Genomic DNA, 20,962 nt, shown 5'->3' with positions numbered 1-20,962 from the left:
TTCACCTGGTGGTGTGGGCAGGGAAGGGGAGGGAGGAAGAAAAACTAAGGTTTCGGGAAGTGGGTGACTTGCCCACATCTGAGGCAGGATTTGAACCCAGGCCTCGACTGACTCCGAGCCCAGTCTCATGGGCCGGCTCTTGCTGCTTTGCCTATGTTCCTCCGCGCGGTAGTCTGGCCCCGTTCTGTGTGCTGGCTCCTTGGGGATTGATGCCCCCGTCAGTCTCATCGGGGGCTGCTCAGACCGTAGCCCTGCACTACCCGGTTTGACTTTAATCACATTTGCAGGAACCATGTCAGGGGGGCGAGGCGGGGGACCCAGAGGTGGGGAGGGGCTTTGTGAAAAAGGAGTTGGGAAGCATGCCAAAGGGGAAGGAAAGGGTCACTGTCCTCCTTATCCCTTTTGGTTTCTGCCAGGGTGGGAGGCTTCTTAGCTGGGGCTGGGGGGTGGGGGCCTCCGGTGTCCCCTCCTCCTTCTGTACATAGGAGGAGCCTGGGTCCCAGGGGCACAACATCAGCCTCCTCTCTTTGGCAGGAAGTCCATGGGAGCGGAGGCAGGGGGAGGTAGGGGAGTGGGGCGGGGGAGGGTAATGTCAGGGCATGAGATAGAGGGGGGCTGGGTAGGTGGGTGAATGCAGAGACATACCTCAGTCCTCACCAGCAAGCTTTTATTAAGCACCACTCTGTCACCTGGCCATGGGCTAGCCCTCCCCAGCCAAAGCTCTAGATCACATTCCCCTACTCCCTCCCCTCACCCCCAGCCAGACCTTTCAGGGGTGGGAGGAGTGGGATGGAGGAATCACATGCAATTTAAATCCCCTTAGAAACCTTTCTCCACACCTCTGATAAGGGCCTCATTTCTAAAATATATCGAGAACTGAATCAAATGAGTAAGAATACAAGTCATTGATTGTATGGTCAAAGGATATGAACAGGTAGTTCTCAGATGAAGAAATTAAAAACAATTGTATGAAAAAATGCTCTAAATCACTATTGCTTAGAGAAATGCAAATCAAAACAACTCTGAGGTACCACATCACACCTATCAGATTGGCTAACCTGATAAAACAGGACAATGATAAATGTTGGAGAAGATGTAAGAAAATTGGAACACTGATGCATTGTTGGTGGAGTTGTGAAATGATCCAACCATTCTGCAGAGCAGTTTGGAACTATGCCCAAAGGGCTATAAAAATGTGCATACCCTTTGACCCAGCAATAACACTTCTAAGGCTATATACCAAAGAGCTCATACAAATGGGAAAAGGACCCATGCATATAAAAATATTTATAGCAGCTTTTTTTGTGGTGGCAAAGAACTGGAAACTGAGGGGGTGCCCATCAGTTGGGAAATGGCTGAACAAGTAGTGGTATATGAATGTAATGGAATCTATTGTGCTATTAGAAATGATGAGCAGGCAGACTTCAGAAAAAACCTGGAAAGATTTGTTTGGACTGATGCAGAATGATGTGAGCAGAACCAGGAGAACGTTGTACACAGTAACAGTCACGTTGTGCAATGACTAATATTGATAGACTTAACCCTTCCCAGCAATGCAAAGATCTAAGACATGTCCAATGGCCTTGTGATGGAAAATTCCACATAGGAAGAAAGAACTATGGAGTTTGAATGCAGACTATTTGCTCTTTTTTTTTTCCTTCTGTTTTGTTTTGTTTTGTTTCTTCTTTCTTGTGGTTCCTTCTATTGGTTCCAATTCTTCTTGACAACATCACTAATGTGAAAATATGTTTAATAGGAATGTATATGAAGAGCCTACATCTGATTGCACCCCATCTTGGGGAGGGGGAGAAAATTTAAAACTCAGAAGCCTATGGAAGTGAATGTTGAAAACTCCTATCGCCCAGGAGCTCGAGCATTCTGGGGTAGTGGGGGCTGATGGGGCCCCTCTGCTCCTGCCAGGAGTCATAGTGGCCATTTCTCATGTAAATGGAAGCATGGTGATGTTGATCTACAAGCTGGACAGCATGGGGCCCAGGGTCTGCTGCCAGAGCCCCCTAGTTCAAACCCGCCTTTTGCTGCTTTATGTCTCTGGGAAGTTACTGACTCCTCCGGGCCTCAGTTTCTTCCTCTGTAATAAGGGGGGAGTATCCCTTCCAGCCCAGAAGAGACCCTCCAGAAGCATAGAGGAGCCTGGGCCTGGGTGGGATTCTGGAGGCCATGACAAGCTTCCTGTGTGGCCCTGGCCAAGCTCATCTCAGGCTCTGGGCTTCTCCTCACTTTCCTTCCAGGCTATCAGTTGAATCTCTATGTGGTCTTGGGCAAATCCCTCTCCATTTCTGGGCTTCCTCAGTTTCCTTCTCTGTAAATGGGAGGGGCATGGTGTGGTCTAGATCTCTAAGGTCCCTTTGGGTCTGACATTCTCTGAAGGTATTTGGGTCTTCCAGTCTGACTTGGAAATACCAAGTGGAAATCATGCTGTCACCTGAGCCCAGCATCCCTGGGGTGATGGGTTGGGGGGCAGGGAGTGGCTCCTGAGAATGGTGTCCTTGGTGGAGGTGGGGGAGGGAACGAAAGCTCAGCATGACTTGCTCATCATCATTCAGCTTCTGAGTGTGTGTGTGGGGGGTAAAACCCAGGCCCCTTCTCTGGTGTTATAAAGATGACCCCAGACTCAGTTCCAAAGACTGGTGTTTCAAACCTCTTTATTCTCACTAGAAGCGGGCATACCTCCTTGAAAGGGAAGAATTGCATGTAAAAGAAGTCAGAGCAGGTTTTATAGTTAGTAATTGCCTAACTCCTCCCTTCTGGATCAGGATTGGTCCTAATCCTTCTAGGTTACAATCTTCCTTATATGTCCCACCCTTAACATACATTATGTGCCTAGAATTGTGTTGTCCCTCCCCACCCTGGACTGAGAAGTTAGCCTGTCTGTGCTGATTTCTTATCTACTTATGTGGATATTTAACTCTTTCATTTCTCACTGGCTACAAACAACAGCGGCTTCCTAAGCACCTACTATGTGCTAGGTACCAGAGACAGAAAGACACAATTAGAAAGTCCCTGCCCGTCCTTGAAGCCAGCCACCTCTCCAGAAGTCACTTCAGAGCTTCCGTTTTCTCGCCTGTCCAATGGGGACAATTGTATCTGGACTCCCAGAGTTGCAGGGAGGAAAGAGCCCTTGGTGAAGCCACCAGCCTTCCCTGGAGGGGATGTTTCCTGGGAGTTGCTGGCCGCTCTTCTTGCTTACCACGGCACAGCCGAGCTTCGAGCTGGCTCGGCACAGGCTTGGGGTGTTTGTGATGGATAGGACCCCCTCCCCCACTGGCGGATGCTTGCAGGGTTGTTCTGGTGCCGCTGGGTTCCCCTTCTCATTTGGCATCTTTGGGTGCTGTCACTCCCTGTTGGGGAAGAGCTTTATGGGTGGTCCTGGCTCCCAGGGCCCAGGGGGCCCTCTAAGATCTGTGGTCTCAGCAGCATCTCTTTCTTTCCTCCCCCCAGAGATCTCACGGATAATTCAACTGGACTTGGACCTGAAACATAAGACCAATATTCGCGAGTTGTTTGAGGAATTCGATAATTTCCCTCCAGGGGCTGTCATCGGGATTGCCCGGGAGATGCAGCCGGTGTACAGGTAGGTCACATGGCAGACAGAAGGGGGGACACTAGAGGTTCTTTCTGTGGCTTGGGGGTGTTGTGCTAAGGTCTTGGGGGCTGAGGAGCTTGTGATCCCTCCTGGAATGGATTAGATTGTAAGCTTTTGGAAGGCAGGACTTAGTCTCTGTTCATTTCTCTATCCCCAGTCCTGTGCCCAGGACCTCAGTGCCAGGGACACTTAATAAATGTGTGTTGCCGATTTGAATGAAGGTGGCATTCTTGTATAGGCTCATATTTCTCTTTGAGTCAGCTCTTGCCCACCTTTCCTACGTCCAAATCTGCAGTCTGCTGGAATGGTGACCTCAGAAAAGGGAAATGCTTTGTTCTTCCTGTCCAGGATTTGCGGTCACTCACAGACAGGGGAGGAGTCTCACGCCCCACCCCCCCAGCACCACAGGAGGCAGGACAGGTCTCCCTTCTCCCTGTAAAAGACAGAGGTTTTGTGGCCAATAGCCACGGTGGGACAAACAGCTAGTGTGTATGTGTGTGGCTTCCCAAGAAATGCAAAGCGCTCTGCAGACCTTCACCCATTGAGCGAGACTGTTGTCATCACCTGCTTTACTGATGAAGAAGACTGAGGCCAAGAGGTTGAGTGTCTCAAACCAGAGAAGGAAGGGACCTTGTTGGTCACCTGGTCCATCGCTCGCATTAGGCGGACGAGGGAGTTAAAATGGCGCCCTCGGCAATGGCTTTGAGGGCCTTTGTCATCCTCTCTGGCCCTTTCCTTCTAGACGCCGGAGAGACCAGCTTCCGTCCCCCTCTGGCCATGACAAAACCAACAGCTGTTGTTGGTCACTCGTCTTCCTGACCCCGTTTGGAGTTTTCTTGGCAGAGATACTGGAGTGGTTGGCCATTTCTTTCTCCAGCTCATTTTACAGATGAGGAAATTGAGGTAAACAGGGTGAAGTGACTTGTCCAGGGTCACACAGCTAGGAAGTGTCTGAGGCCATATTTGAACTCAGGTCTTCCTGACTGCAGGCCCAGCATTCTATCCACTGTACCACCCAGTTGGGCTTGCCCAAACTTTGCACCTGACTCCAAGTTCAGTGCGCTCTTTCCATTGTACTATCCTGGGTGTTTTTTGAACTGAATATACCTGTTAACCTGTCAATCAGCATTTTTGGAGCACAGTCCCTGCCCTTGAGGGTTCCCAGTCTAATGGGGGAGACAGCCTGCAGACAGCCACATGCAAACAAGTTATTGACTAGATTCAGTTGGAGAGAATCCTCAGAGGGTAAGCTCCAACCTGAACAGGGATCCTGGAAGGCTTCCTGGAGGAGGCAGGATTTCAGCTGAGATGTGAAGGAAGCCAGGGAGGCTGCTCCCTACCAGATGCCAGCACAGACTACTCTGGGGGCCGGTCAAGCCACCTTTTCTTTCTTGTCATCGAGCACTGAGTCTTATTCTTTGATATTCTTTGATATTCCAAACCAAGAAGGAAACTCCTTCTGAGCCACATTGAGTTGGTGACCATGGAAAGACTAGGTCACTTTAACGTTGACTCGTGAGGGGGCTGGAGGGGCCTGGGCCTGGGGAATCTTTTCTAGGTTAAGCCTCAGCTCATTAGCATTTCTCAGTCCTGCTCTTCCAGCCCTTGGGGAAGACACAGCTTTCATATGGAGCAGCTTGCTAAGAAGTTACCTCTGCTCTGAATTCTAAGAGAAACAATTCCTGTGACTCAGGGATCTGAGACATTGTTTCTGTTTGAATGTGACAAGCTGCAGTAAACTGGAGCATATGGACGTCAGAACTCACTGTTCTGTGACGTGGGACAATTGTAATTTATCTGAATCACTAACACAAGAGACTCTTAAGTATTCACCATGAACTAAGATGGCACTGGCTAGAAGGACCCAGAGTCTGAACCCAGAAAGAAAGATAAGCGGGAGGGGGGTGGTGAGAGAGAGAGAGACAGAGACAGAGAGAGACTGAGAGAGAGACAGAGAGACAAAGAGAAGAGAGGAGAGAGAGAGAGAGAGAGAGAGAGAGAGAGAGAGAGGAGGAGGAGGTGATGGAGGAGAAGAAGAGAAGAGAGACAGAGGGAAAAGACATACACACACAGACAGAGGTAGAAGGACAGATTTCAGAACTGCACTAGCTAAATCTGAAGCTGGACATGATGGATACTACAGTTGACGATGATAAGCAAGCCCAGATGAACTTTGAAGCAAAGAATCAGAAAAATCACCCAGGGGATGGACTAATTTGACTGAGACGTCCAGTCAGTGTGAGGTATTAGCTGGGCATAGTGTGGGTGAACTTGGCTTAATAGAAGCAGCTGTGTCCCACACAAAAGTGATGGTCATCAGGGCACTTGTATGAACAGTTCAAAGGGAGAAAGAGAACAATGGAGTTTACATTCCCAGAGCTTTGGGTGACCCTGAGCTCATGGGTTTTCTTCCCTCAGCTGCCAAATTGATCTTTCTAAAGTCTGGGCTCGACCATGTCACCCCCTCTGCTCAGTAAACCTCAGTGGCTCCCTATCTTTGGCCTTCAAAGTCATTCCTAACTTGGCCCCCTCCTCCCTTTCTACTCTTTTTGCACCTTCCTGTCCTCTGTGATCCAGCAGCATTGGCCTCCTGGCTATTCCCCACAGAAGACGCCCCATCTCCTGACTCTCAGCATTTCCACTGGCTGTTCCCCAGGCCTGGAACTCTCCCAGCTTGTCTGCACTAAAATCCCACCATCTGCAAGAAACCTTTCCCAGTGCCTTCCCCCTGAGGCCACCCCAATTTATCTTGTATGTGTCTGTGGGCACAGAGCTGTTTGCACATCATCTCCCCACTAGACTGGGAGCTTCTTGAGGGCACACACTGGCTTTTGCCTTTCTTTGTGTCTGTGCTTAGTGCAGAGCCTGGCACACAGCAGGCACTTAATAAATGCTGGCTTATTCAAGAGAATGGTGCCAAAGGGTCATGTAAGTGGTGACCCAGAATGTCCAGTTAAAGAGGGATGAATGAAACCTAAGGGCCAGCCTCTCCTGAGGCTTTCCCTCCCTCTGACGTGTCCTCCGAAGGCCTCAGTCAGGCCTCTGCAGCATAGCTTCTGTCTGCGTCGCTGAAGTGAAAGCAGAGCCCCAGGGTGCCCAAGCCTGCAGATGCCCAGGCCAATTCGATGTGTCACTGAAGCCCGACCGGCTTCTGGTGGCTGTTTCTGATCTGATGTGTCTCTGAGACACGCAGAGGCCAGTACTGATCAAAGCTCTCAGCTGGTGAGGCCCAGGGTTCAAAGGACTGGCTTCCCTTTCAAGCTGTTGCCGAGGGATTCCCGGGCCCCTAAACCTTGGCTTTGAACAATATTTCGATCCTGTTACTGGAATGATACATTTCCAGGGGTAATTGAATGTGCTAGGAAATGCTTTTCTGCCTACATAATCCTGTGTCAATCTGCAGCCTGGAGCCAGGAGGTGGGGCTGACCTTCAATCTCCTGGGATCCAGGGGAGGCAGGATATACCCTCGTGCTTGTCTGTGCAGACCCCCCCTCCACCCCCTAGTGGTCCTCCCACCAGGCAGTTCACCAACTAGTGAGGTGGCCCTACATGTTTAGCTAGATGGCAGGCTGCTTCTGGGCTATGGCTGGACCTACCCAAGCTGATGCTGTCATGCTGTGACCTTCCGCCAGGGCCTGCCCCGTCCACACCTCCCTGAGCAGAGGAGCAGCGGGGGAGGGGGGATCCAAGAAGGAGTCTTTGTTTTGCCTGAGGGCCACCTCTGCTCCTAGAAGGTGTTTCATGGCCTCACCCACTGAAGCCCACCCAGACTCCATTTCTCAGTCAGAAAACCTGGAAGTTAGAGGAGATGGTGCCACGGCTGTGACCCTGGCCGGGATGTCCCTATGTGAGGGAACCTCTGCCCTCTAGGCTGTGGGCCCATGAAGCCAGGGATTCTCATTGGTCCCGTGGCCAGCTAACGGCGAGGAAGTCGTGGCACCTGGACTCTGCTGGCTGGTGTGCCATCTCCTCCGGGCAGCTTTCCCTGATTGATTCTGTGGCCTTGGTCTTCTCTTCCCCTTCCAATAACCACAAGGGCTTGTCTGGGGAGACACAAGCTGCTTCCCCCATTAGAGTGCAGGCTCCCTGAGGGCACGGCTGCCTTCCCTTTCACCTGTGCAGCCCCTGCCTCAAGCCCACTTCTGGCAGATGGTATGTACAAAGTACAGCCAGTGCTGGCCTGGGGGGATTAGATTGAAAAGAGTGACAAAACTTTTTGTTAAAAACCATGGATGTGTACCGCTTGATTCTCGGCTTGATTCTCAAAGAGATTCTGTGCCTCTGGCCAAGAGGTCATTCAGGGCACTCTGGTCAGCCGACCCCCAGGAGGAGTCCAGCCAGTGACTGAGGCGGTGCCAGCTGCAGCGAGGCCATGGGCTGTCCTCTTTGAAAAGCTATGGCAAGAGGACACGTCAACAAAGCGGTCAGACCAGCTGGGAGCTCCGTGCTTGCCCGCCTGTGCCCTTCCATGCCAACTGTGCCCACCCTAGGGACCGCTAGCCTGTGGTTCATTACCGTGGGGCAGAAGCAACAGGGCTTTGGTTCCTCCTGCCCAGTAGGTTGCAGGAGGCTCCTCTGTTCACTCCTGAAGATGCTGCTTCCTGGGTTCCTCCCCACTCCCATGGGCTGCCTCCTAAATGGCCCCTGGGCTAACCAGGGTGGGCAGGGGGTCGAGAGCCATTTTATTTATTTAGTTTTTCATTTTCTTCCTCGTTTCTATTAATAATTTGTCTTCACTCTCCCCCACTTCCCCCCAATGGGGGGAAAGCACAAAGCCCTGTAATAAACAGGCAGAGAAAAGCAAAATGAATCCTTCCTGCCTTGGCCATGTCCAAAAATGCGTGTCCTGGTCTCCGTGGATGGTGCTTCTTGAGTCCATCACCTGAGCACCGTTGGAGAGACCCTGGGGGCTGGGGGAGGGTCTCTGAAATGGCGTTGGAGAGGTTGGGGGGGGTAGTAACATCAGGGGCCTTTGGGACCTGAGGAGGAGAAAGAAATGTAGGAAAGCCCCACAAGGCCGCTTCTCACCCTCAGCCAGTCAGTGAAGTGTTCGGTAACCCAGATTTGGCCAGTAACCAGAGGTTACTGTTGGTTGCTGGTCGATCTTTGTAATCTTGTAGATTTGTAATCTTGACCTTGTAGCCCCTCAGGGTAGGATGGTGGCTGGGCAAGGAGTGGAGGGATTATACCAAGAAAAAATATAGTGGTTCTTCCTTCCCATGGGCTGAGGGGACCCAGAAGGAAGGGTTTGTGCCAAGCAGCCTGGACAGCACCCCTGAGCACACGGCCTCCAGAGAAGCAGGGGCATCTTCAGGGCTATTTTCATGGCAGAACGTCTGTCACCCTGCCCAAATCTGAAAGTGGTTAATGGGAGGTGCAAGGAGGAATGTCCATGAGCTAAGCAGGGACTGTCCCTTTGAATGGAAAAGGGCACAGCTGTGAATCAGGCAGCTGTTTTGAGCCCTCTGAGACAAAGGCATCATTGCAGAGCCTTGGGGTGCTGGCACAGGGCTTCAACACTTTTGATGCCATGTTGGGAGAGTGCAGGGTGGGGTGGGGGAGAGGCGTGGCTAGAGGAGGCAGGGCCATGAACTGGCCCAGGCATCCCTACTTCAGGGTGACCCTTCCTGGGGCAGAGAATGGACAGTGACTTCATCCTTTCCTGCCCTTGGCACAGAGCCCCCCTCTCCCCACCAAAGGCTGTGACCACTGCCGTCAGTCCTTCCAGGGCAATTCCCAGGCTGGGTTAATTACTGACTGAGGTCAGAGACCTCCCTGGGGAGCAGATTGGGGGGTGAGGAAGCCCCCCTACCTTGCTGGGTCTCGCAGAGGGCACAGGGCAGACGAGGTGAATAAAGAAGTGAGGAAATGCTCCTAAGGCAGGGGGCAGACACAACTTAATTCATGTTTGCTCCTATGGGAAGGAGGTAACTTTGTGACAGTGACTGAGGGGAGATTTTCCATCTTTTGTTCATCCCTTGGTGGCCATAGGGCCATGTCCTTTGCCTCAGTTTCCCTGCCTCTAGACTGGGGAGAATAGCAAGATGACCTGGTGTCTGTCAGGTACCCAGTAAGGTGATGGTGGCAATGGGTGTCTCCACCTGAGGGGGGTCAATTTCCAGTTCCCCTTCCCCCCTAACTCCCCATCTCTGGCTTGGAGATTCTGAAAATGTACATTTGGATGGCTAGACTTCCCCCCCAACAAATGTCTCTTTTTTTCTCCCTCTCATGCCCCATCCCCCCATGTGAAAAAACCAACACCCCTTTGTAAGCACCATGATGATCCGGTTTCTGAAGAGTTACTTTGAATTTTTCTCCTCTCTTGGGGAGAGGTGGCCCCAGAGCCAGATTCTTCCACCCACGGATGACTCCACCCCTCTGTGCCTCACCCACCCTTTGGCTGATCTTCACTGTCCTGGTCAAGGGTTCAGTGGCGGGGAGGGGAGCCTCGACCTGCTGTTTGAGCTTCAGATGACGTTGGCAGCTTGGCCCTTTCTCCTTGCTCCAGGCCCTTTTCTGGGAGCTCCTAGAGGCAGGGGTTCCCAGGCTTCCCGATGGGGGGACGGCAACATTTCGCAAAGAGATGGATTGTCCCATCCATCCCCTGGGAAGGCACGACGAAGCTGCAGGGGATTTTGTGATGCTTTTGAATGATTTCTGTCATCTCCAGCATTGGACAGAGGCCCATGATGGTGGAAGGGTGTAGTGGAGAGGAGGCCCATATGTTTATTTATGGCTCCGCCTTCCCCTTCCCAGAGCCTGTGGCCCTCGGTTGGGGGAGCCTCTGGCCAGCTCCAGTAGGAGGTGAACACAAGGCCACTGTCCAGGGGCCAGCCTGCCTGCCTCGGGACTCAGTCTTTGGCCGTGGGGCACAGGCCTCAGAACGTTGAGTTTGGCTGGGATGTAGAGTGAAGGAGGGGGAGCGGAGGAATGGGAGATAATTCAGGCGGATGTGCCAGGATAGAGGAGGCAACGGGGCGCCGCTATGGTTTATTGGATAGAAGAGGCACGTGGTCTCCTGTGCTTTAGCTGAGTGGAGGAAGCAGTGGGGAGGGGAAATCCTGAGAGGGGATGAGGCCTTGGGCTAGGGTGTGGCCATGCGGATGGAGGGCAGGGAGGACCCAGGAAGACCGCCTTCCTCTTCTATTCTTTGTCTTCTTGCGGGTCCATTAGCTCAGACTTATCCTGAGCCCCTCCAGCCAAGGGAGACCCCCAGTCATCCCACACACGATGGAGCCCTCTCCTCCCCCTTTATTGTCTTCTCCAAGAGAGCGCGTGGGCTGCCCTTCCATGAGACCGCAGGTCTTTGCCGATCATGACGAGGCTGGGATGGGGATGGCGAGGCCCACTCACTGTCTCTGGGTAGAGCCGTGCTGACAGTCGCCAACGGTGAAATCCGTGCCTGTAGATGGTCTGACAATGGCATCTTCCACCTCCTTTCCTGCTGCTGGCCCCATCCCTGCGGCTGAGCAGGACCCAGGGCCATTGTGTGTCTTTGTCCCTTCGGTGGCCAAGGCCCCGGTGATGTATCACATCCTGTTCCACTCCTGGGAAGGGAAGTCTCCCTGCTTACCAAGGCTGGTCATCAGCCAGTAGCACGCGGTCAGTCGCTGGGCCCGTGCAGGAATGCCTTTTGGGCGCGGTAGGATCCCCCCAAGCCTGCATTTGCTTGGCATGGCCTGAGGAAGCCAGAGACCCTTCCATGCTGTCACGGAGCTTCAGTCTGGGCCTTCTGTGGATATGGGTATTGGTGGCCAGCTGCGGGCCAGAAGGCCTCGCGTAGGAACGATTCAGACTTGGACTTGCCGTGGCATGAGGGACGGGGGCTGCTTCCTCACCTGCCTGGGGGGCCTGTTTGAGCTGGTCAGAAGCTCGCGGCATTTCTGGAGTTGTGATCGCAGGTCCTGTTTGTGTTCCTTGTGGTGGACACAAGCTGAGTTGCTACGGTACCACATGTGTGTGTGTGCGTGCGCCCACGCACGATGTGCCATAAATAAATAAATCTCTGCTTCCTCTGATCTGTTAGACTTTGATCTTGGACCGTGGCCTGCGCCGAGTGGCCAGGCCAGCTCAGCCCAGGGGCTGCTTCCTTTGCCACACCGTGGCTCGTGGCCAGAGGAACAGCCCCCCCCCCCCCCCAAGCCCCCAGATCGATGGCCGTGGCCAGAGCCAGACCCCGATCTGGAATGGTGTCTTCAGTTCCAGGTGTCAGATTTCTTGATGGGCAGCGATACCCAGAAGTGGTCCTGAGGCCTGGAACAGGAGGGAGAAGGGACTTCAACTATTGTCATGTGAGGTTTGGGGAAGGCACCAAGAATGTTCATTGGGAGATGAGAAGATGGACCGGGCTCGTCACGTATTGGAGGACAGGCGTGTGGACGAGGACACGGCCTCAGGGCCAGCGCAGGGAGGCAGATCTGGAACAGGAGGAGAGCTTCACTTCCTCAGTGAGTTCAGGAGTCCCCCATTGCTGGACCATGGAAGAATCTCAGCGCTGGAGGGACGTCAGGGGCCTCTCCTCGACCTGGCCCTGAGTGGGGTTTGCCACGATACTCACCCTGACCAGTGACTGTCCGGGCTCTGCTTGGAGCCCGCCAAGGATGGGGACCTCCCCCACTCCAAACTCTACTAGTGAGGAGCCAGGCTCCCGTCAGCCTCCTCACTACTTCCATCCATCATTCCTGGTTCCTCCATCGGGGGCCAAGCGGACCAAAGCTGGTCCCTTTTCTGCCCAAAGGCAGCCATCCTGCCCCTGCAAGAGCCTCTCTTCAGTCCTCAAGGAGCCCAGAGCCTGAGAGGGAAGAAGGACAGATGGACAGGCAGATATTTCTGGATATGTGCAGGAGCCAGCGCCCTCAGCTGTCTCCATGGTCAAGGTCATGGAGCGGCGACATTGTGGTGCTAGTGTGGTTGAGGAACAGCCCCCAGCTGGAATTTGAACAGCGAAAGGAGAGGAAAACTCCTTTTCCTCCCCACGTGCATGGGGGATTCTTGGGGACAGAAAGCAGGTTGGCCCAGGGAGGACGGGTGGGAAGGAAGGGCAGTGTTTGGATGGATGACCGTCACCTCAGCCCAGTGATCTGTTGGGCCAGATGCTGACCCCAAAGACGGTCCCCATTGGTATCCTGGCTTGGACCTGTCCAGGTTGAGGCCTCAGCCCAACTGGTGAGGGAAAGGTCTCATCTGCCCGCGAGGGGAAGCCTTGGGCAGAGTTCTGGGAACCCAGCAGGAGCTTCCATAAATAGGCCAACCTCTGGAGACCACTCAGTCCTGTTGGCCAGGCTGCCGGCTGCCCTCCCCCCACCGGGCCAGGAGGCCGAGGCCTGCTGCTGCCTCTGCGGGATCAGCTTGTGAATTATTGCTCTTGGAGGACACTCCATCGTCTTCAGGCCTTTGATAGAAGATCAAACAGCGGCGCAGCAGCGGAGGGGACGAAGGGCAGCGTGGCAGCCTGTGCCATTCTGGGGCTGCCCAGCCATGGTGGGCAGGGGGAGGGCGCTGCTCACTGCTGGCTGCCTGTGGGCTGGACCGCACGGGTGGGTGCTAGGGCCTCAGGGGCCATAACGGGATCCTTCCTGGAGCGTCCAGCCTCCACTCAGAGGCCTCCTAGGGGCGGCCCGCTGCCCACCACCCCGAGGCTGCCCCCTCCACTGCCAGACAGCCCTTCTACGGAGGTTGCTCCTGGAGGCAGGCCCCTCCCCATGGCTCCTGGGGCATCTGCTGGGGCGCGTGCTTGAACCGAGCTCTCACTTCTCCAAAGCTTCGTTGTCCTTCGGCCGATTCTTCCGCGTGGACATGGATGCTGGGCCCTTCACCATCTTCGTCTTTCTCTAGAAACTCTCCATTCCCAGTGGGGAGACTGAGGCACAGAGGCGCTCTGCCTGGGCCGCTCCCAGTCTCGTCATGGAACTTCCACCCAGCGGTGGCCCCGTCCCGGGAACTCCCTTTCTTTGCCTTGCTCATCCTGATCTGACCTGTCCACAGGACACTCAGGCCTCCCTCAGGCCTCCCTCAGGCCTTCGTCAGGCCTTCGTCCACACTGCCAGAGCCATCTCTCTCCCATGCTTGGTGATTCTTCACTTACATTTGGGAGATGCTTTCTTTTTTTTGTTTTGTTTTGTTTTGTTTTTGTTTTTGCCCAATTCTAATTTTTTTTTATTTAATTTATTTTGATTTATCAACCATAATAAGCTCTTTTGTTTTTTTGTTTTTGTTTTTGTTTTTTTGTATTATAAGCTCTTGAGTTTTAAATTTTTCTCCCCCTCACTCCCCACCTCCTTCCCTAAGACGGGGCGCACAATCTGATATAGGCTTTACATATACATTCCTATCACATTAGTGATGTTGTGTGGAAGAATTAGAACCAATGGGAGGAACCACCAGAAAGAGGAAAGAAAACGCAACAGAAGAAAAAAGTAGCAAATAGTATGCCTCGATCTGCATTCAAACCCCATAGTTCTTTCTTCTTTGTGGATTGCATTTTCCATCACGAGGCCTTTAGAGATGTCTTAGATCCTTGCATTGCTGAGAAGGGCCAAGTCTATCGAAGTAAGTCATTGCACAGCGTGGCTGTTACCGTGTACAACGTTCTCCTGGTTCTGCTCACTTCACTCTGCATCAGACCATACAGATCTTTCCAGGTTTTTCTGAAGTCAGCCTGCTCATCACTTCTTATAGCACCATAGTATTCTACTACATTCATACACCACAACTTGCTCAGCCATTCCCCCATTGATGGGCATCCTCTCAATTTCCAATTCTTTGCCACCACATAAAGAGCTGCTATAAATATTTTTGTACATGTGGGTCTTTTCCCCGTTTGTATGATCTCTTTGGGATACAGCCCTAGAAGTGCTGTTGCTGGGTCAAAGGGTTGGGAGATACTTTCTGACCATGATGCCGGGGACCCTCTGGGCCATCGGGTCCAACCCCCTCATTTTACAGAGGGGGAAACCGAGGCAAGGCAGCTTGCGCAGAACTGCACGGCTGGTAATTGTCTGAGGTGGAGTTTGAACCCAGGGCTTCCTGACTCCCAACCTGATGCCTTACCCCATGGCACCCACTGTGTGTCCACAGGAAGCCGACGGTCCAACCTCGGTCCTGGTTCTGGAATCCTGGGACGTTGTGTCACAAAAGGTCCTGGGGACGGCTTTGCCTCCGCCCTCAGAAGGAGGATCAGCATCGGGGTGAGCCTGGTCCATCAGGACCCCAGGTGGAGATGGGCCACAGTCATTCAGACTGGGGGGTGGGGGTGGGAAGGAAGCCAGCCTGGTCACAGAGTGTTAAGCAGCAGTCTGGGGCTGCTGTTTGCAGCTTCAGCCCCAAGGGGAGCGATGGAGCAAAGCCGGTGTCTAATGATCGCTGCTGGTCAAGGAGGACACCTGCAGAAAGCGCCTGGACTGATCCAGAGGAGGTGGAACATTCCTGGAGTCAGGCACAACCAGTGCAAAGACCCTGAGGTGGGACGGAGGAGACCAATCATGTGGGAACATACAGCGTGTGACGGGCAGGAATCTGGAGATGGGGGAGCCAGGTGGTGAAGGGATTAAGCCGCCATGGCGAAAGAGCTATGGGAGCTTGTGGGGCAGGGGAGGACGTGGTCCTGCCTGAGATGGGGGAATATTGGCTTGGGCAAGGGACAGAGCATGAGGGCAGGGAGAACAAGAGAGGCTATTGCTACAGGCCAGGTGAGAACTGGTGAGGCCCTGCTGGCTGTGAGCATGGAGGGAAGGGGACAGAGAGCTTGTGGTCCACCAAGACCTCCAGCACTTAGCACTGTCCTGGCACATAGCAGGTGCTTAATAAATGTGGAATGTATTGTATCACCTGTGAGGCGCCAAGTCCATGCAGCTGGTTCAGTTACTTTTATTTATCCCTGGTCGTTGCCCTCGAAGGGCCTTTCCTTAAGCACTTCCTCTGGAACTCTGCGGATGGTTGGCGTGGTCTCCCTGCACGGGGAAGGCTGTCTGGGAGGCAGCCGTCCTCCCTCATGTGAAATGGGGTTGAATGTCATGGCAGCCTCCCTCCCCTTGTGAATTCAGCCAGCCTCTTTATTCTGTAGATTAGAAAATGGCAGCCATGCCTTCTAATGAATGCACTCGGACAATTCAGTAGTGGGGGAGAGAGAGAGACAGAGTAGAGGGGAGAGAGGTAGGGGAGAGAGAGAGAGGAGACAGGAGGAAGGAAGGAAAGAGAGAGGGGTGGGGGAGGAGACTGTGTGTGCGCGCGTGCGTGTGTATGCATGCGTGTGCATGTGTGTATGCGTGCGTGTGCATGTGCGTGTGTGTGCGTGCGTGTGCATGTGTGTGTGTGTCTGTGCGTGTGTGCATGCTTGCCTGTTCATGCCTCACACTGACATCCCTCCACACACTTGCCAAAGTTGAGTCCATTAGCATTTCCCCACAAAGCAGACAAGGCGTTTCCATCCCCGCCATGCTGACATGGCATTGGGGATCAGAGCTGCTAAGCTGCTGGCTGCTCCCTTTTGTTCTGGCTCCCCAGACTGTCCAGGGATGTGCCTCAAGCCATTCCAGGGTGTCTGGTGCTGGGCTGGCGATGACTCTGGGCCTTGGGGACTGGGCCAGATCCCAGACCCCAGTCCCGAAGCTCGGTCCTTAAATCTGGACGTCTTCCTGGTTGATCAGAGTCCTAGCAAGGCGGCAGGGGCAGAGAGGTGGCCAGGCTCCTCCAAGGGCTAGGACCAACACTGGATTTCTGTGGTTGTTTTTGATTTTCATACCTTAAATTTTGTTTCAGTTCTTTCTCGCCTGACTTGGTATGACTCAATGGCCATGACTCTTAGTGCTCTGTGTGTTCTTGGCTTGTTGGCCAAGGCCCATCGTGGGCCTGAGAACATGGGAGGGATGCGGAAGGCTTCTGGCAGGCGGTCCCAGAAGGGGCTACAGACACCGAGCAGATGCTGCCCCTAACCTGGGGTGGCCATGGGGTGGCGGGGATTGGTGACCCCAAGAACAAAGTGGATCACTAATGCTCTGTCTGCACCTCGGGAACTGGAAACAACTTGTCTGCTTTGGGCTGAGAATTTCCAGGCTTCTCTTTGGCCAAGCACGTAGCCACTCGTAATGCCACTGAGATCCTCTTGGCTTTCTTGGCTGCCCTGCCCTTTTCTGGTGCCAGTGACTGGCATTCGTCCGGGGCACTTGGTGTTCTCTTGTTAGCATCTTGCTTAATGTAGGTTCCCCTTCCTTTCAGATCTTGACCTTTCTGGTCCAGATAACGTGCTCCTTGGTCAAGAGAACAGAGCCAAAAGGAGCCAATCAGTGCCATCTTCTCTCAGGCACTGTGGTCCCTAGTCACATTCTGCACGCATGGTGGTGACGCCATCATCGTTTCACGCCCGTGGACTGCCAGGGGAGCTCTGAGAGGTCCCGCTGGACACATGCCCCCAGGAGACAGCAGCCCTCATTCTGTGAATGGCAGTGCCACCCATCACTGCTTCCACATCCTTGGGGGGGGGTCCCACCCCCTCCTCTGGCTTCTCTTCCGCCTCCTTGTTTCTATTTCCTGGTTGGGTGAGCTCACTATAACAACAGGCTTAGCTCCTAGCCCCTAGGGGTCACCAGGGTCCCTCTCATCACTGTCCCAGCTAAACCAGAGTGCTGGTTCTTCTGCTCAGACCGATGGAGTGAGAGAGGGAAAGAACAAGCATTTATTAAGCACCTACTGCGTTCCAGGCACATGCTAAGCACTTAACAATATTGTCACAGCAATCCTGGGAGGTGAGGGCTCTTATTACCACCCCCATTTCACAGATGAGATAATGAAGGGTAGTTACTACCCTCCCTACTTTATAGTTGAGGGAACTGGAGCAGAGTCTATTAAGTACCTGAGGTCAGATTTGAACTCAGGTCTTCCTGTCTTTGGGCCCAGCACTTTTCTGCTGATGGCAGTGTCCTAGATCTGAGCTCTCCCCAAATCCTCAACGTTGTTCTGCCACGTGACTCGTGCCCTTATGGGCTCCCTCAGGGGCCAGTCCCTGCTAGTGCCTGCCCACAGCCTCATGGGGCTGCCAGCTCCCGTGGCCACCCGCTCACTTGGGCGTTGTGGGCTGACCTCAACTTCAGGGATGCCTCTTGCTCAGTTTTTCCTGCCTTCCTGAGGCTGTTGGCCCATTGGAGCTTAGGTATTGATCTAGAAGAGATCTCACAGGCCTAGAGTGCAGATCTCAACCCCTCGCTGCCTTCTGCAGAACTTACCATGTTGTCAAGTCCTGAAGCAAATCAACGCATCTTGAGATCACAAGGGAGCAAACCTGCCACCTGGGGGATGTCCAATGGATTTCCCAACTCCAAGACCCATGCAAAGGCTTCTCATACCTCTTGGAGGAGAGGGGGAGAGAAGAGAGTATGAGATATCAAGTCCTCGTCATGAGACCCCAGCAGCCCTTGGCAATCTGGACAAGGAAAGCCGCTCCATTCTGGCTGCTCTGCCCTTTGTGGCATGAATCCCAATGTGAGGGTGCAGGGACGCAAGAAGCTGAGATCCAGCTTGAGCTGGGCTCCCCACATGGCAGCATCCCTGGGTGGGAGGACCTCGGGTGTGGCTCAGCTCAACCTAGTCAAGAGTGCGAATCTTAAGAGTAGGAAGGTAAGGATATCACAAGGATCCTTTCAGGAGTGGCAGTCCATAGTACATTTGGCACCAACAATTTTCTGTCACTTTTCCTTGTTCTCCTGGAGCAAGGGAGCCTGGTCTCTGACTGTGGCTTTCAAGGTGGGTTTGAGCTATGTCTTTAGTAACTTCGCCGTGTCCCAGCTGCTCCACACTATGGCAGGTGCTGCGGCCTGAGGTTAACCCACTGCTTCTTGTCCCACCTTTTGGTGAGGAGTGCTCTACTCTGCCAGGCTGGGTCCTTGACTAGCCCGCGGCCAGCACGGTCTGCCTCTGGGCTGCACTTGAAGCCTCTCTGGCTTAATGAGGCTGTCAGAGCCTTTTGGAGCCTTGGGCCTGTCCACACTGCAATGAAACGTCAGAGCTGGCCCACCGGGCAGGAACAGCAGGACGGCGGAGATCATTAAGAGTTACTCATTTTGTGGGTCCAGTGCAGGAGCCCTGACTCATCCAGCTTATTGGGGAAGGCACAACTCCCTGTAAGTAAAATGTCCAGATAAGACATTATCCCTTAAGTTCCTAACTTTTAAAAAATCCTTTGGGATAAAAATGGGCCTAACGTGTCACGCTGTTCCTTGCCTTCACTGGGGGAAGTCTCATTTTGGTGTGTCTGGGGCTCACTGCTGTGGGTATTCCACCCAAAACAGGGTGGCTCCAGCCGAGCAGCATCTTCCCGTCCTCCCATGCATCTTTCTTGGGTCCTCCAGCAGAATGGGAGCGCCTGGAGGGCAGGCCTGCTCTGCTTTGGTCTTTCGATTCCAGGACTTTGGGCCATGGTTGATCGAGGCTGGCTGAGCAGACTATCCCATCAGCATCAGCATCCTGGCGGCTTTCTCTGGCCCTTCCTCTACTGCACGTGTGAGGGTGTGGCGCCTGGCTCTTCATCTGTCAGCGTCCATGCTCCCACTGACCCAGCACCTGGTGTAGCACAGTTTGCTTTTGGCTGAGATTTGATGCTGGTGAGGAAGTCCTCTGTTCCAGAGCAGGTCTGAAAAGCTCTGTAGCTCATGGTCTTAGAGACTTTCCCAGTACATGGTTGTCACTTAACCTATTGTGGAGGGGTGGAGGGACAGAGTAGCCACATGAGCTTGGGATGCTCTGAGTCCGGGGCTCTTTCTTCTGTTCCGGTCCTCCTGGGCCACCTTCCACAGCCGGCTTGGGGCTCATGCGTCTCACTCTGGTGTGCTTTATGGCCCCTGTGACTGGGGTTCTCCCACTGTCTTTGGGTGTTCTGTGACTCAGGGTCATGTAGCATCAGTGGGAGAATTGAGGGGTTATGAAGATGGGCTTTTGTGACAAGGTGCAGCTTTGGGATCAGCACAGCATAACCATTGGTATTCAGCACAATGGCCAAAAATCATTTGGTAAATGCAAAGGGATGTCCCCTGTCCACTACTGCTGAGATGAATCAGGCTGTGGAGCCCAGGTTGGCTGGTGAGCTCCTGCTCACTCCTCAGGCAGCAGACACATCAACCTGGGCAATTCAGCCACTGCAAGAAATGCTTGTATTATATATATAATACAAGTAAAGAAATTACTTGTATATGGAGCTTTCGTTTTCTTCAGTGATCCCCTCAGGTGGAGTCCCCTCACCAGTGGAGTCTCTGGGTCAAAAAGTGTAGATATTTTATGTACTTTATTCGCATAATCTCAATTTCCAGAATGGTTGTACTACTTTGCAGCTCCGCCAATAATGTATTAGTCTGCCTATCTTTCCACAACTCTTCCAGTATTAACTATTCTCATCTGTTTGTGATGTGGTCTTTAATATTCAGGCCATGTTTCCTTGCTGAACACATTGTGGAGTGTGGTATAAGATGCTGGTCTAAGCCTGATTTCTGCCAGCCTGTTCCCAGTCTGCCCACAAGCTCTTACACTAGTTAGGGAGTTCTTCCCTAAGTCATTCATGTTTCCAGATTATTGATCACTAGGTTAATGGCTTCCTTGGTTTCTGGCTCTTCCATGCCCAATCTTTTCCTTTGCTCTATCTTCTCATTATTTTTTAAACCAATACCAAATGATTTTGATGACAGCAGCCATCTCATGTGGTCCGAGGTCTCCTACCACTGTTTCCTCCCTCTGTCCAACCTTTTGTTTCATGAGCGACATGATTGCCGTTCTAGGTCTTGTGTTTCTCCAAATGAACCTTGTTCTTGTATCCAGTTCTGCAAAAGGTCCCTTTGGCGGTTTGGTTGGTATTGCTTTAAAATGCATTATTCTTTCTAACCCAGTGCCTGTAATAATCCTACGTGTTTCTGTTCTGATGAAGATGGAAAGGGCCATCACTGTGCTCTGAATTTTAGTGCCCCGGGGTAATGAAGTGAAGGAAAAGGGGGAGGGAGAGAAGGGGGGGAGAGAAAGGAAGAGAGATCTAGAGACAGAGGGAGAGAGATACATACACACACACACCACCCCTAGCCCTGCAGAACCCTCTGAGCCAGCAAGGGAAGGCCTCCTGGCCTTTGCATCCCGCCTGCCTTGAGCATCTCAATGCTGGGAAATGCTGGGCTCCAGATGTTTCCTGGCCCTCGGACACTCACTTTCCAACCCTGCCTGACTGGAGCAGAGACTCTGCCAAGGGGAGGAGAGGCCACCAGCGCAGGAATTCACATGTGGCCTGTGTTCATCCTGGCTGCCATGGGCTCCCTTTGCTTTCATGGTTGGTTCCTAAGTGTTCTTTGTGTGTGTGTGTGTGTGTGTGTGTGTGTGTGTGTGTGTGTGTGTGT

The 20,962-nt window shown here is 53.0% G+C and overlaps 1 protein-coding gene across 1 annotated transcript in view; it reads left to right on the top strand.

The window, feature by feature from the left end:
* The window catches only part of XXYLT1 (xyloside xylosyltransferase 1), a 67,566-nt gene that overhangs the window by 43,767 nt on the left and 2,837 nt on the right, over positions 1-20,962 (top strand). Inside the window, exon 3 of the mRNA XM_027848708.1 lies at positions 3,460-3,592. Coding sequence (XP_027704509.1) covers positions 3,460-3,592 — 133 coding nt within the window. The remainder of the gene's footprint in view (positions 1-3,459; positions 3,593-20,962) is intronic.

The sequence above is a fragment of the Vombatus ursinus genome, unplaced genomic scaffold (genome assembly GCF_900497805.2).
Source record: "Vombatus ursinus unplaced genomic scaffold, bare-nosed wombat genome assembly UNPS02006874.1, whole genome shotgun sequence".
Lineage (NCBI taxonomy): Eukaryota > Metazoa > Chordata > Mammalia > Diprotodontia > Vombatidae > Vombatus > Vombatus ursinus.
Note: the sequence above shows the minus strand (reverse complement) of the source record. Positions and strands in the feature narration are given on the sequence as shown.